The sequence below is a fragment of the Eucyclogobius newberryi genome, unplaced genomic scaffold (assembly GCF_026437365.1).
Source record: "Eucyclogobius newberryi isolate DKJ021-1_F unplaced genomic scaffold, fEucNew1.0.hap1 SCAF_19, whole genome shotgun sequence".
NCBI classification, from domain to species: Eukaryota; Metazoa; Chordata; class Actinopteri; order Gobiiformes; family Gobiidae; genus Eucyclogobius; species Eucyclogobius newberryi.
The window spans coordinates 26,475,645-26,490,403 of record NW_027315823.1 but is presented as its reverse complement, the minus strand read 5'-3'; the positions used below and the strand labels follow the sequence as shown (position 1 = coordinate 26,490,403).

The 14,759-nt window shown below is 41.3% G+C and overlaps 1 protein-coding gene across 1 annotated transcript in view; it reads left to right on the top strand.

The window, feature by feature from the left end:
* cacna2d2a (calcium channel, voltage-dependent, alpha 2/delta subunit 2a) overlaps positions 1-14,759 on the top strand; it is a 202,192-nt gene that overhangs the window by 112,467 nt on the left and 74,966 nt on the right. Inside the window, exon 6 of the mRNA XM_072452528.1 lies at positions 3,716-3,854. Coding sequence (XP_072308629.1) covers positions 3,716-3,854 — 139 coding nt within the window. The remainder of the gene's footprint in view (positions 1-3,715; positions 3,855-14,759) is intronic.

Here is a 14,759-nt window from a genome sequence, read left to right as displayed (position 1 = left end):
TTAGATTTTCTGTGATGCAGTTACAAGTCTCTGTATTCAACTTCCCTAAATTAAAATAAATATCAAGATTTGTAACTTATAGTGGGATGATCCCCCTAAATATCTAAAAGGTTATTGATACATGTGGAGAAATGCTTATTAAAATTGCCTTTTCACTTCCTCACTTACTAGTTTCTCAAAAAGTGCAAAGTCAGTGTATGTTTCATATTGAAATGCTATAAAGCTATTTACTGGCCACAGTTTGGCTTCATGAAAGTATATTCTAACTCTCTCTTCTTATTCTGGCCTGGAGATTGTCTGCAAATTGGACATTATCAATCTCTTTGGTCACTGGTTTGAGGATTTTTATTCCCAAAACACAAAAGGTCAAACTAGCGACACCATTTGTCCCACAAAAAAGTATAATATATGTTTGAACTGAGGGCTTTGTGGAAGGAAATGCAAATATTAATTGGTCTGCGTGATCCGGCTCTTTTATAGGACTGCTCGAGAAATCCTGTCAGTCAAGTTACTGAGTTGGTTTAGTTTGAAGTGAGGGATGAAAAGCAAAAAGGAGCGGCTTTAAATCACATTGCAATGCTTTTTTGTTCATTCTGCTGCCGGCTTCTACATGCTTTTGTAATGTGGAGGAATGTAACAAGATACTATACATATTTACAGGCACAAAGGGGGAACAAGCCAGTTTTCCATATTTGTATCAATACCAAGATTATATTGCAAATTCCCTGAACACACATAAACTAGAGTTACATATTCTACATAACATCTGATTAAGCTCATCCCAAAAGGTTTTAAAATTAAATATTGTCTAAATTTAAACTCAAACTATCAAACAACATATTTTATTGTAGATGTGTTATTGACTGAATTTTCCATCGTCCAACTCAATGGTTCAAAATTCCTTTACTTCAAATATGATTCTTAGATAAGGGTAGATAAGGATTAGTATTTGTATCTGGACTTGCAGTAAAGTAAGTAAAAGTAAGTAAAGTAAAGTAGTTAAAGGTGCACTATGTAATTGTGTTATCTGGACTAAAACACATTTGCAAATACCTTTTTTAATAAATGAAATATCAGAAAAGAGTAAATGATCAATACACCTTTGTGTACTAGTCAACATATTTAAACCTTTACTTGTTCATAACGTGTGTAACAGGTTAACCCCTAACCCTAACCCGGGCTGGCTGTAGGAGGCAGGGCGGCTCTCAAATGTCATCCCTGGCCTCTTCAACCTGTAATTAAACCTTTGCAAGTGCAGATAAAATGAACAAATTGGGTAATGGATCGGGCTGAACAGGTGGTGTATGGCACCGCAAAATGCACCAATCAGTCTTCCCTGTGAGATTTATTCAGCTTCTAATTAGACCCTGCCTTCGTTAATTATGATCAGGCTCTTCTCAGGGGAAAAAAACCCGCTCTGACATTGACAGAATTAGTGATAAACAAACAGCTCAACCTCGCACTTACCTCTGTGTCAAAGCACTAACCCAGTCAGATATTTGGCTAATGGCGAGTCAATAACAGAGCTAACGTCTTGAAAAAGAAATTCTGAACAAAATTGACTTCCTACGGTTCATTCAAATGCTGACTTTGACATTGGGTTTACATTTGCAACCTTGTCAGTTTATCCAGAGTTAGCAGAAGAGTATCCGAATAATAGCTCATTCTGGCAAACAACAGCGCCTTGATTTGCTTAAAATATGATATATTTTTAAAAAAGCAGCTTCTTTCCAAAACAAATCAGAATAAATGAAATGCTACAATATTTTTGGGGTTATAAATTGTCGCTTCATACATCAAATTTGATATATTCAGCTTTATATATTCAACTTTAATAATATGATTTCCTTATGATTCCCCCCCAATCAAATGCGTAACACTGTTATTTTTTTTACAACAAATCAAATACATTTTATTTGACTTTAGAGTCCTAATCCTAATCAAAGACGGATAAATCATAGATGTACAGTAGCTTGCCTTGACTTTGAGTATGTTCCAAGTATCTCACACATCCCAATGTCCCAAGAACCGCTTGTAATTGCATTTTAATGGACGATTAAAGTTGGGCCATCAATCAATTTCTGCTGCGGACACAGGGCTTTGAATTTTTGGTCAAAAAAAAGCAAAACAACATTTTTTTTTATCATGTCACATTCAATTAACCCATGCTGCTTTATTGAATGAATGGAGCAAATTGCAATCACACAAAATACTTCGGTGCATTATCAGAGCACTGAATTTGAGAATAAAAGATGTGGAATCAAAGGGGAACGACGTGGTGCTGTGCCAAGGGCTGCTGCGGCGTGGAGCTGCATCTGAGCCTCTGTGTGAGAACCTACTGCACACTTTACACACTTAACATTCAGGCTGGGAGATAGTGGCGAAAATGAATACGATAATTGTCACAAAGCATCAGGAATGTGCTGAAATGTGCCTGTAAAGGTCTTGGTTCAGGTTCATGTAAAACGCAAGAGGACGATACAATTGACCACGAAAAGGGCAATAATATCACTTTATTATTAGTTTTGAAAGATTGCACAAGACGTTTTTATCTCTTTTTGAGGTCATAATATATATAACAACAGTTGCAGTGTTATTCAGTTTTGGATATATCTCTTGCCTCTACATGCAAGGACAGAAATGCGAATGAGTTTAAATATAATGTGCAGCTGTAAGTGTGGAGCAGGTTTCAGTTTCTTCATACTTTTTGTTAAGTCAAATTTTGACTTAACAAAAAGTACCGGTATTTACAGTTCAAATGAAACACGTTTAAATTGATTTGGTACAGATAATATTTTCTTTTGTAGGATTAATTCATTTGTACATGGTCCGTGACAGATAAACAACAAACGACAATTGATCCGGGGAAAAAATGATATGATGTGAAGGTAAAAGGCTATCAGCGTTTTAAATTGTAACCGAAAGACGTTTGACAATAAAATGACTGGTCCTATATCAAAGCAAATATAAAGATCCCTAACTGTAAGCGTAAGGATTTTCAAGTTCACGGGAAAATGCTCATTATATATGACCAATGCTTCGCTTTGGTTGAGGGTTTATTTTTCTTGTCTCTCCAAGACTGACGATTATTCAGCACGCATTGCAACAACCTTTTAAAAATCCTGTAATTGCTTCCTTTGATTATCAATTTTTTTAAAAAATAACAATTTATACATCAAATCCAAGATCAGTTAGGCGTCATCATAAAATCAACGAGCACTGCATTTAAATGAGAAAAGGAGGAAGTGATTTTACTCCATTGATAACTCATCCTGATACGTAGCTTATAAATGTCACTTTTGGCTTCTTTGATACTCAAGACTTCACTGATTAAAAAATAAAGAAACATAAAATTTGCATCTTCATCAAATCGTATGTATCGATGTATGTACTTGAAAAATCTCAAAATTTGCATCAATTCTGTCTTCGAAAACGAGTTTGCAAAACTAATGGGTTGTTAGTTATTCTTTATCTGTAATCAGTATAAATGATATAAATCTCATTCAGGGTGGGTCACTAACTGCTATGTTCTCAAGTGAAATTAGCAGCATCTAAAAATGAGCTTGTAGCATATGTTGGAAAAAGTTGCTTTGGAAACTGGATGTACCCAAGCCGCCGCGTTGGCACAGGACGGCGGAGCCCATGACGCTATTTGGGTCCAGCGGTCTATATCGGTCTAACTTGTGTGATTGGCGTGTGTGTGTGTTTTTTGTAGACGGAGGATGGAGAGGAGGAGAATCCGCTGGAGAGCTCCACGTCTATAGAGCTGGAGTTCGTGGACGATCCCAATTTTAAAAACAAGGTCAACTACTCCTCCAGCGCCGTGCAGATCCCCACCGACATCTACAAAGGCTGTGAGTACACTTGAGTCGTGTTGGAGCCGTGTACTTTTGAGAGAATTTGTGTTTTTGCGTGTTTTGCCCCGGGATCTGCACCTCGAAGAACTTGTTGGCGTATAACTTGCCTTGACAATGACGCGAAAGCCAAGAAAAAAAAGTGCTAAATGACAATGAATCAATGAATATGTCAATATTTTGGGGGGATTTTCCCAATCACAATATTCAGACAATATTTTGGCAATCTGTCGGAAATGTCCATACATCTGATTAGGTTCATTAAGTCTTTATATTTAACATTCCTTATAGTCAGCCCTGTCTGGTAGTGTAGCCTTCCTCAGGATTGTCACTATTGTTACTGTGAAGTGTCTGGTCAGTCGATTTGAACAGATTTTGGCGCTGTCTTCTTACTTGGAACCGCAGGACGACAGCGCCATCTGCAGTCGTACTTCCTCAGAACTGTATCTCAGGTGTGGGTAAAGTGGTATGCTCCCTCGTCCCAGTATACAGTCTGGTGGGCGTGTTTCCATGTCTCCCCGATCCAAGGATGGTACTTGTTGCTCTCTGTGTCTGTGACCTTAGCGTTGTCCCAATCCCAATGAGGTGGTGCTCCAGGTCGCAGTGGAGCTGCTGTTGTTTTTGCTTGTCGCTTTACGGCACGTGTGAATGATTTGGGGAAACAAGAAGAGCATTCAACACTCAAAAAGAAAGAGCATCGAATGGAACGCAGAAAAGAGACAATACGTGCCCATAAATGTCTTGTATGAGGTTCAAATGTTGAGTATCACGGGAATGGACTGTAAAATGAACCTCAAAAGTGCATAAATAATCACGTTACATCCTTGTTCGAAAGATTACACCGCAAGCTTTATCTTTAGTTAGTTCAACCCTTTTACGGTATTTTTTTATCTCTTTATTTTTAACAATAGTAATTACCGTATGAGACTTATTGTTGTAATTTTGCTTTTTTCTAAAACGGCAATCATTTTTTTGATTCATCTCCCGACTTGTATTTAGTTCTTCTTTTTATTTTGCGTGTGGTTAACCAAGTGGGAAGGTTCCACAACCCATTTGGCATTTGAATATAAATGTGTAAGTATAATTTGAAGTAGTAGTATAATATTGCAGATGCCAAACGAGCTAGGGATGGCTTTATTTCTCAGTTTTTGCATAAATACATAGAGGGGATATTTTAGTTTGGTTAGGAATGATACTTTCATTATTTCATAGTGATGACATCGTAACAAACCCGGTACAGATGATGGCTTTTTGAAATCTTTGTTATTTGGGTATTGCATTCAACTTGTTGTCCAGGTACGTGTGTTTTTGTTTTTTTTATCGTGCTACAGCTTGAGGAACGTTATTGGTACATTCACCTCTGTCCTATTCGTAGAGCTCTCTTTTTGGCGAACCAGGCAAAGTCAGCCCCCTCGTCACCTTCTCAACAAATGTCCCATTAACAAACCGGAGCACATGTCCTTCTTCCTCGTCTTATTTATCCTGGCATGGGTCCCTTTTGTGACCGCAGGGACAGTCTGTGCCAATCTCAAAACGACTCCGAAACCAGGCGCAAACACCGTGCGCTGACAAGATTGATGGACGATTTACAGAAGCCATTTTTCTTTGTTGCGCGCGTGGTTTCTTTGTCTTGCGTTCTGAGAAGTCGCCCGCTGTACGCCACCTGTCCGGGACAATGGCCTCCAGCTGGGCGTCTTGTCAGAATTAGACACTCTGGGTTCAGGACGAGGTGTCAAAGGGCACGGCGGACTCACAATAGAGCAATCAGCCCTGTACATTGTTCCCGGAGCCATTTTGTGCCGTTCTCTCTCTCTCTCTCTCTTTCCGTCCCTCTCTGTCTCTCTCACCCTTTACGTATTTCTCTGTCCTATCTCTTCCCCTCTCTCTTCCCCCCCCACTATCTTCCTCTGTCTCTCTGTGATATTGTGCTTTCTTCTTACTTTCTCCATTCTTGTCTCTTTCTTTCTTTCTTTCTCACTCTCTCTGCCTGTCTCTCTTCCCCTCTCTTCATCTCTCTCGTCGGTCTATCTCTTTTAATCTGTTTTTTTCTCTCTTTCTACCCCATTTCTACTCTCTCTTTTCTTTCTATGTCCCTCTTTCTCCCCTTTTCCCGTCTCTTCCCTCAGTCTCTTTCTCTCGACCCTCTTTCTTTTATGTTTCGCTCACTTCTTTCCTCTCTACCTCTTCTCTCTGTCATCTTTATCTGGCTCTGGCTCTTAGTGAGAGGGGCAGATACAGGAAAACAAAAAAAAGTGTTTTAGTTGTTTAATGTGTTTGCATTTTTGTAATACATTGTTTATATTTTAGGTTGTCTGAACATATTATATTATACTTTTCATATTAATTCAAGCTGAGGTTGAAAGAAAATGATGTAAGCCAAGGAAAATATGTTTATAAGGAGTTTCAATGCCTCATTGATATTGATATTTGCCCTACATTAATTGGTCATGGATTGCATCAAAATCAAAGGTGTCGCCATACACTATCTGTTTCTCCCTCTCTATGCTTTTCTCTTTCATCTCTCTCTCTCCCTCTTTCTCCTTGTTTATTGCTCACCCCTTGCACCTCTGTCTTTCCTGTCTACCTACTTTCTCCTTTGTTCCCCATTCTCTCCCTGTCTCTCTGTCTCCTCCAGTCTCCTCTGTATGTCTGCCAGTCACCCCCTCTCTCTATTTGTCTCCTTCTCTTACCCTCTCTTTCTGCTTTTCTCTTTGTCTTTTCTCTCACCTCCTCATCTCTCTCTGTCGATGCCTCTCTCCGTTCTCCATCCCTCTCTCTTCTGACTTTACCTGACTCAGAATAAAGGGCTCTTGATTGAGTTCGGGGCAGGGAACTACAAGGCACTGGAGTGGTACAGTGCATAGAAGTGTTTTTCCTGTTTACTATTGATGCTGTTTAGTTAGTTCCCATTTCACGCTCTGCTGTGCTGAGATTGCCAACTTCAGATTCAGAGCCAAATCCATTATAAACATGTGTTGCATGTTTCGATTGTTTTTTTTATTTTTAAGTAAATATAGTTGAAAGCCAGTGTGGTCCCATTGTGCACACTGGGTTTAAGAAGTCCAGATAGAAGAAAGAGGAGATTAAAGGCGCTCTGTGTTACTTGTGATTGTGTCCATGATGTGTGTGTGTGTGTGTGTGTGTGTGTGTGTGCGTGTGTGTGTGTGTGCGTGTGTGTGTGCGTGCGTGCGTGTGTGTGTCTCCTGTTGCTTTGAGGAGATAGTGAATGAGTCTGTTGCAGCCCCTGGCCAATCCCGACGGGGCAGTGGAGGGGTTGTATGAGGAGAGAGTTGTGGGCGTCTTCCTGTGGGCCTTTGGGTGCTCTCAGGTCTGGACTACAGCGTGTGAAGCTTTGGGATTAGCAGCAGAGGAGTGAGTGGGCAGTTTTCTCAGTGGGATGTGGGCACTAAAATATAAAAGAAACTGTGAGACGAATTCAGGCAACCGCACAACATCCTGGCTCTTTCTTTGTCAATTTTCCACTTTCAGGCTATACAGCGCTCCTGAATAAGAGTCGTGCACATGAAATTTACGAAGAAAATAGAACTTGAACCCTGTTAATGGTAGTGAAGCGTCTTTTGAACTGGGGTTTTCACAGCGCACCCACGGTCCACTGCGCCTCAGGACTAATTAGACACATTTCTCAGTGAATATGAGTTGGAATAAAACACACATTTTGAAAGCGTAACAAACAGAAAGCGCATCACATCTGTCCCCACTGTCCTTGATGACTCTGTGTGAGCTGATTTACCTGTGTCGGTGTCTTCACATCTGGTCATCTGCTCCTGAGAAATATGGTCCATGGTAGTGATGCACAGGTTGTCCTTTGACCTGTGAGTCAGGTCTGGCCAAGAAAGTCTCGTTTCAATGCGGCAGGTTCTAAACTGCAGACTGCCTTCGCATGTCCGTACTCCACGTGTGTCTTTGTGTTCTGCCACGTCTAGATTCACTTCCTCATTAGACTAATTTCTCCGTGAATATGAGTCTGATAGTAATGAAACAGCTTAAAATATAGAAAACACGATGCGTTCCCTGACGTCTTCTTCTACAGTGTGTCAAAGGCTTTCCTAGAAGACAGTGGCATAGCGTGGCCTCTGACCCTGGACCTTCCAAATACAGCGGTCAGTAAAAATGCCAAAGCGACCCTAAAGAGCCTCTCAGTCCCTGCTCTCGCTTGTGGAGGTGCTGAGGCGCCGCAGACACATGAGACAAACTGTTTTCTGTGCAAATTTAACAATCCACAACTGTCCACTCCAAACGTTCACCCAGAAGTCTAACTACACTGAATATCTTGCACAATACAAGTTTGTTGGACAGATCAGAGTGAAACGCTCCGCTCGACTCCACCTCTTCAACAATCACATGAAGCACACGAGACAGAACTAACTAAGTACAACAGAGATACATCAGTTTGTTCTTTTGTATTTTCTCATAGTATTTATCTTAGTTTACCTCTGCACACAAATGATAAAAAACATGTAAAGATTTAAAGAAAACATTCAAACAGACCAACATTAAAAAGCACTGTCATAGGATTCACGCTTTTTGTTTATTAGACCAGTTCCCATCATTTGGTGTTCTAGCAGATTTACTCCATGTTTGCAACTTCTATAACTGAATTCTTAAAAAACTGAACAATCATCACCATACATAGCAGTGCAATCGCCCAGTTCAAATGTGTTCCTTATAGATGAGATAAACAAGAAGGAGATAAGTGAAGGAGAGCTGCTTTATTAAAAGAACCAATTTGGAGCCAAAAACAGCCTTTATGACGATCTTCTCCAGAGGCTAAACGGGGCCGAATGTGTGCCTGGATTTGATTTGTCGGCGAGGGGCCCCGGGTCCGTTTATTGAGATGGAGAGTGTTCCCTGAGCGCCGTAATGAAGCGTTTTATGATTCATTATTCCACTGCTGATTTCTGCTGCCCAGTCTGCAAACTTTCTAATTAGCTTAGGTCAAATATTCAGACACTTTTCTTCTATAATTGTCATTGCTTATTATGGAGTGGACATTGCAACTCGGCCACAGTGGGACGGTTGTGAAGAGTGTACCTTATTACCTCTAATACCTCCAAATATGTTGTTCCCAATGTGAATTTCTTGCATTGGTTTGATCAGTGGTGGAAAGTAAAAGTACTGTATTAAGTCAAATTTTAGGTAGTGGATACTATTTACTTTCTACGTTACTATATTTTTGAACTGGACTGAAAATTAAAAAGTGTTTGAGGTGATATTTTAAGCACATTCATGGTGACACTGACTAACGAGTTTAAGTTCAGCAAACAAAAAACACTTATAAATGTCTCGAATATTGAGAATTGAGATTGATTGACTCAAGATCACCATATTTTACTCTTGAATAGTTATGAATAATCTGCGATACATTTTCTAAAGTATATTTTTGCTTCTGTATCTTGTACTTTTGTTTAAAGGTGGTATGGACGATTTTTTTCAGCAAATTTGTTATCATATTTCCTCGTGGCGTGGATAAATTAAATCAATCATAAAACGCACCTACCGCTCACCTGCAGCCGCGTCAGGCTCGTCCCCACGTTTCCGCGTGCCTAAGCGCATGAATCTATCATAATATAGTTCCCTCAGTGTACGGGGCAAAATGAAGACGGAGAAAGACAGTTCGAGCTGACGCAGAAGTGGACAGAAATCTACGGGAGACGAGCGATGCGATGCGCTCCGTTGCGCTAATAAACAAACGCACATGTGTGTTGTATCAGTCCGCACGGGGGAGTGCGCATGCGCACTTCCGCCTGCGTTCTCAAATCGCCGAAAAATCGTCCATACCGCCTTTAAGTACTACCTCCACTCCTGTTATTTGATATTGAGAAAGATTAATTCAAAACCAAACCATATTATCTTCATCTCATCTCTTCTTGTCTTTCTTTTGGTTTCAGAGTCATTTCTAGATAGAGTCGTCACCAACAATTATTTTAGTGGTCAACTGGTCAATGATTGTTTTTGAAATTGACCGAGGAAAGATTGTTTCTATTGTCCATTGAGACTTTTTAAACACATTATCAACCAAATAAATATTGTGACTGAAGGGTTCTAGAAAGAGAATATTTACAGATAAAGTGTATTATTAATGAAAATCAGGAATCAGGAATGACATTTTGATTTAATAATGCTGCGGTCGTTGTTATAAAAAGTCTGTATGTGTTTTAGAGACTTTAAATATAAAGATAACAATTGTGATTATCAGAAAAACAATTACGATCATTGTTTAAGAGGTTGACTAATCACGATTAATCAAATAATCGTCGCAGTCCTGTTTACAGACAGCTTAGAGATTCATGCTGGTCTCGGGTTTCTTTTAGTGTATGTGTTGGGTCAAATAATGTTTCTGGTGTTGACGCTGAAGTCTCATCATTTGTGCATGTTAGTTTAGTGTATTTTGTGGCAAAGTAATAAAATTAAGAAAGTAGACGAGTCAACCTGCCTTGTTTTTTGTTAGTTTTTATCCCATTACTTCTTTCTTGCAAAAAGAGAGAGACCTGCGCAAAACTCAGATCTCTGTGTCGATATCAGGGCAGAGAAAGTTGCCTTAGAGTTTGGGGTGGGAGATAGTGAACAAAAATATAATGAGTATATCCTGATATTCTGTCAGTCCCACAGAAATATGTTAAAAGAAAAGTATTCGTTCATGTCTAATTTGCAGGAAGAATTCATCACAACAGCGACTGCATCACTGCAGCCGCTGCACCGATCCGCCTGTCGATCTCACGCTCCATCCTTCCCTCACTCGTGAACAAGACCCCGAGATACTTGAACTCCTCCACTTGGGGCAAGGACACCCCACCCACCTGAAGAGAGCAAGCCACCTTTTTCCGGTCGAGAACCATGGCCTCGGATTTGGAGGTGCTGATTCTCATCCCAGCCGCTTCACACTCGGCTGCAAACCGTCCCAGTGCATGTTGCAGGTCCGGTTTTGATGGAGCCATCAGGACAACATCGTCTGCAAACAGCAGAGATGAGATCCTGTGGTCCCCAAACCGGACACCCTCCAACCCCTGACTGCGCCTAGAAATTCTGTCCATAAAAATTATGAACAGAACCGGTGACAAAGGGCAGCCCTGGCGGAGTCCAACATGCACTGGGAACAGGTCTGACTTACTGCCGGCAATGCGGACACAGCTCCTGCTCCGGTCATACAGGGACCGGACAGCCCTGAGCAAAGGGCCCCGGACCCCGTACTCCCGAAGCACCCCCCAAAGGACACCCCGAGGGACACGGTCGAAAGCCTTCTCCAGATCCACAAAGCACATGTGGACTGGTTGGGCAAACTCCCATGAACCCTCGAGCACCCGATGGAGGGTATAGAGTCCCCCTTCTTGAACAGAGGGACCACCACCCCTGTCTGCCAGTCCAGAGGCACGGCCCCCGAATGCCACGCGATGTTGCAGAGACGTGTCAACCAAGAACCAACATCCAGATACATCCACATACATATTATATTAATATATTATCATTATATTGGCCACTTCTAATTACAGTGTGTAGAAATCACCCTGTTTGTTTCGTTTTATACCAGATGCCCATTCACCCACCAATATAAGCCAACAATAATACTCCTTAATTGCATTACTATTTTGTGGTTGAATCCCTCCCCAGGCTCTGTGCAGTACTAATGCGTGTGATATATTTGCCCCACTAACAGCCCATACTATTGGCCTATACTTCAGTGTTTGTCTTAGCATAAGCAGCTACTGTTCTCAGCGGGACTCAGGGAGAACCTCCAGTCATTGTGGGGAGTCCTTTCATGTAAGATGAAGTTTAAATCCTCACACGCGGTGCCGTTTGCAGCCGCTCACGTCACATTGTCAGTCTCTCATTGTAGTCGTCCGTGCACACAAACGTGGTTATCACAAGTGAATGGATGGGTCGGGCAAGCTGTGCAGATGAAAGAGCAGCAGCTTTAATGTTTCATTTTTTTGCACGGGGACGGGGAAGATTAATCCACCCACCACACACTGCGCTCATACAAACATCCATGCACACTGTGACTACTACCGACTATTTACTGTGCTCAAGGCATTGTTTTGGCCCACAAATCACACAACACTGTGCGTTTAAACAGCGGTGTCAGTTGTAACGTATTTATTTAAGAAACATTTAAGAAACGATATGATTATTAGTATAGTCAAAAATATATTAAATGCAATGGACACATTTTCCAAACTATACCTCAACTTTGAGTGAAGTTTGTACAGGAAGCCGGTCCTGGTTAATTAATTTAAAGACTATAATGTGGTGAATATTGACTTATTTAAAGATTTAAAGACTATAATGTGGTGAATATTGACTGGTTCTATTCAAGGCTGCAAGATCAATCGCAATCGAATCAATATTTGCAATTGGAACGGACGCGATTAGCAAATCGTGAAGACTGACTTTTTTAAGTACCATAATTTCGTCCACAAAAAAAAAATATTCTGTGTTATTCTACATAATTACATAATAAAGTGTATTCAAACACGTCCTGAATTAACTGTTCTCTTCTTGTAAATTTTCCTGGTCGATTTTTAATGTTAACGCAGAACTTTTCCCCAATATGACTTTTGAACTGCCAATTGCAACTAAACTAACTTACTAACTAACTAAAATGTCAACTTTAAACTGAATCATATTATCAACACATAAATTGCACATGTAATTGTGCATTTTCCCCAAAACTGTTCAGCCCTATTTCTACTATTTTAAATGGTAGCTTTAGCTCAATTTACTGTTGGGCACATTTCACATTCCATAGCATTAAAATCCCTTAAAACTGCGAGTAATGTGCACAGATTGCAGTATTCCTCACTGGTCCATGCTCTAACCTCCCTGAAGGAAGCCCCCGGGCAAAACATGATCCAGTTCACCTTATATTTATATTTATATTGAGTAACTGACAGGTTTTTCCTCGAGCCAGGTTTGAGTCTGGAGAACTGACCCGAGACAAACACGTCGCCAAATTGTATCTTTTGTTTTAAGCAGATGTATTCGGTTCAAATATAACCACTCCATGTTTGTTCCTCATTTTAGTTTAAATGTGGGGATAAATAATAATAATGGAGATGTTACGATCAAATTGTAATGTCACAATTAGCAAACATCCCAATTTTACCTTTTTATTCATGATTATTGACCATGATCTCGCTCTAGTAGAATTAATATCAGGTAACATAATAATCTTGATCAATTTTATCACGACAGGGGTTAACATTTATACTTTTATTTTTCATTTTGCTTTGTAATTATTTGTACGTGAACAATTTGATCCACCTGCTCCTTTTTGCCCTCAGGTGTCGCATCATACGCCGCATTCCCACCCATTCAATTGGCAATTTATCTTTGTAAAATGAGACGAAGCTGGCGTTTGCATCAGTAATTAATTATATATGATTGTCAACATAATTTGTGGCTAAGTGACTCATAAAGCATTTAGGTTTTCAAAAATGGCGATGCAATTATATAAACTCAAATACCCACACACTGATCACCTCGAGTCACCCTTCTTTCCAAACCAATTCACTCTGCTCTGCAAATCAGGCCAGCACTTCCCGAAATCAAACCAGATTATATTTATATTTGAGGGGAAAAAAAGCTTGAAAAGTGATTTGTGAAAAAGTTCCAGACAGATCGAGAGGCGAGGATAAGAAAGAGGGATTTAAAGTGAGACTGTGGGCAGACTCTCCCTCTCAGGCAGCCTTCAGTGTGTGCCCAGTGAAGGAGCACTATCATTTACCCGCACGCTAATGAGGACGGTCGGCACGGCAACCCCACTTCACTCCCCAGCAGCCTCACAAATTACATTCCACATGTTTTTATTTACGGCTCGGTTTTAATTAGGGACACGGCCGAGAGCCAGCGCTGGGGAGGTGTGCGGAAATCTGCCCTCTCTGTACAAATCTGAATATTCAATAATCGTTGCTCCTCAGAGTCGTCCCACGGTTCATAGTCCCAGAGGGAAAGAAACTGTTCTTGTGCCGGAAGGTTCTGGTCCGGATGGAACGTAGCCTCCTGCCTGAGGGGAGTGGCCTTCTGCCTGAGGGGAGTGGCCTCCTGCCTGAGGGGAGTGGCTCAAATAGTCCGTGTCCAGGGTGAGAGTATTGGGTGACACAGAGCAGCACCCATGGGACCCATCTCCAAATATATGTGTTAAGTCTGAACTATAGTGTGCATGTCCATGGAGTATCCAGAAGAACCCCACCCAGGCAGAGGGAAAACAATATCATTATTAGGCCCGAGCCCCAGCAGGGCGGAGGGCCTATTGCTCCGTCGCCCCTGGCAAGTACAGTGAACTAGCCCATGCCGAAGGCATGGATCATGCATACTTACTCCTGCTATGACAGAAATAGTCAACAATTAGTGAATGGGCGTAGTCCATTCACTAATTGTTGACAACAGCAGCGCGAAGCGCTGCATTCCTCCAAAAACCCTCCTGGCATCGTCCCGTACGCGAGAATCCATGCCACAGGCATGGGCCATGCTTGTATCTGCTCAAATCAATGGAAGTCTATGCGGAGTGGGCAGGGCATCCTGACGGAATAGGGAGTGACGAGCGCGTAAGCGCTCGTAATGATGATTCCACCCCATGGCGGCATCGGGAAGGCTTAGAGCTTTCAAACGATGTATAATTTGTTGTTATAGTGGAAACGGCTATATTGTTTTTGCTAAAAATATTATTAGGCCCGAGCGCCACAAGCTGGCGAGAGGCCTATTAATCTCGTAAGGCCGTGCGAAGCACGGCTGCGAAAGTGCGCACGTAGTGCGCACAAAATCGAGCGCGAAGCGCTCGCCCACTTCCAAACACTCACTAACGCACTCCTCCACTCATGCACGCCCCGTGCATACTAATTAGTTGTAGGAAAATGGAACATTACCGTTGTAAACGGGCGAAGCCCGTGC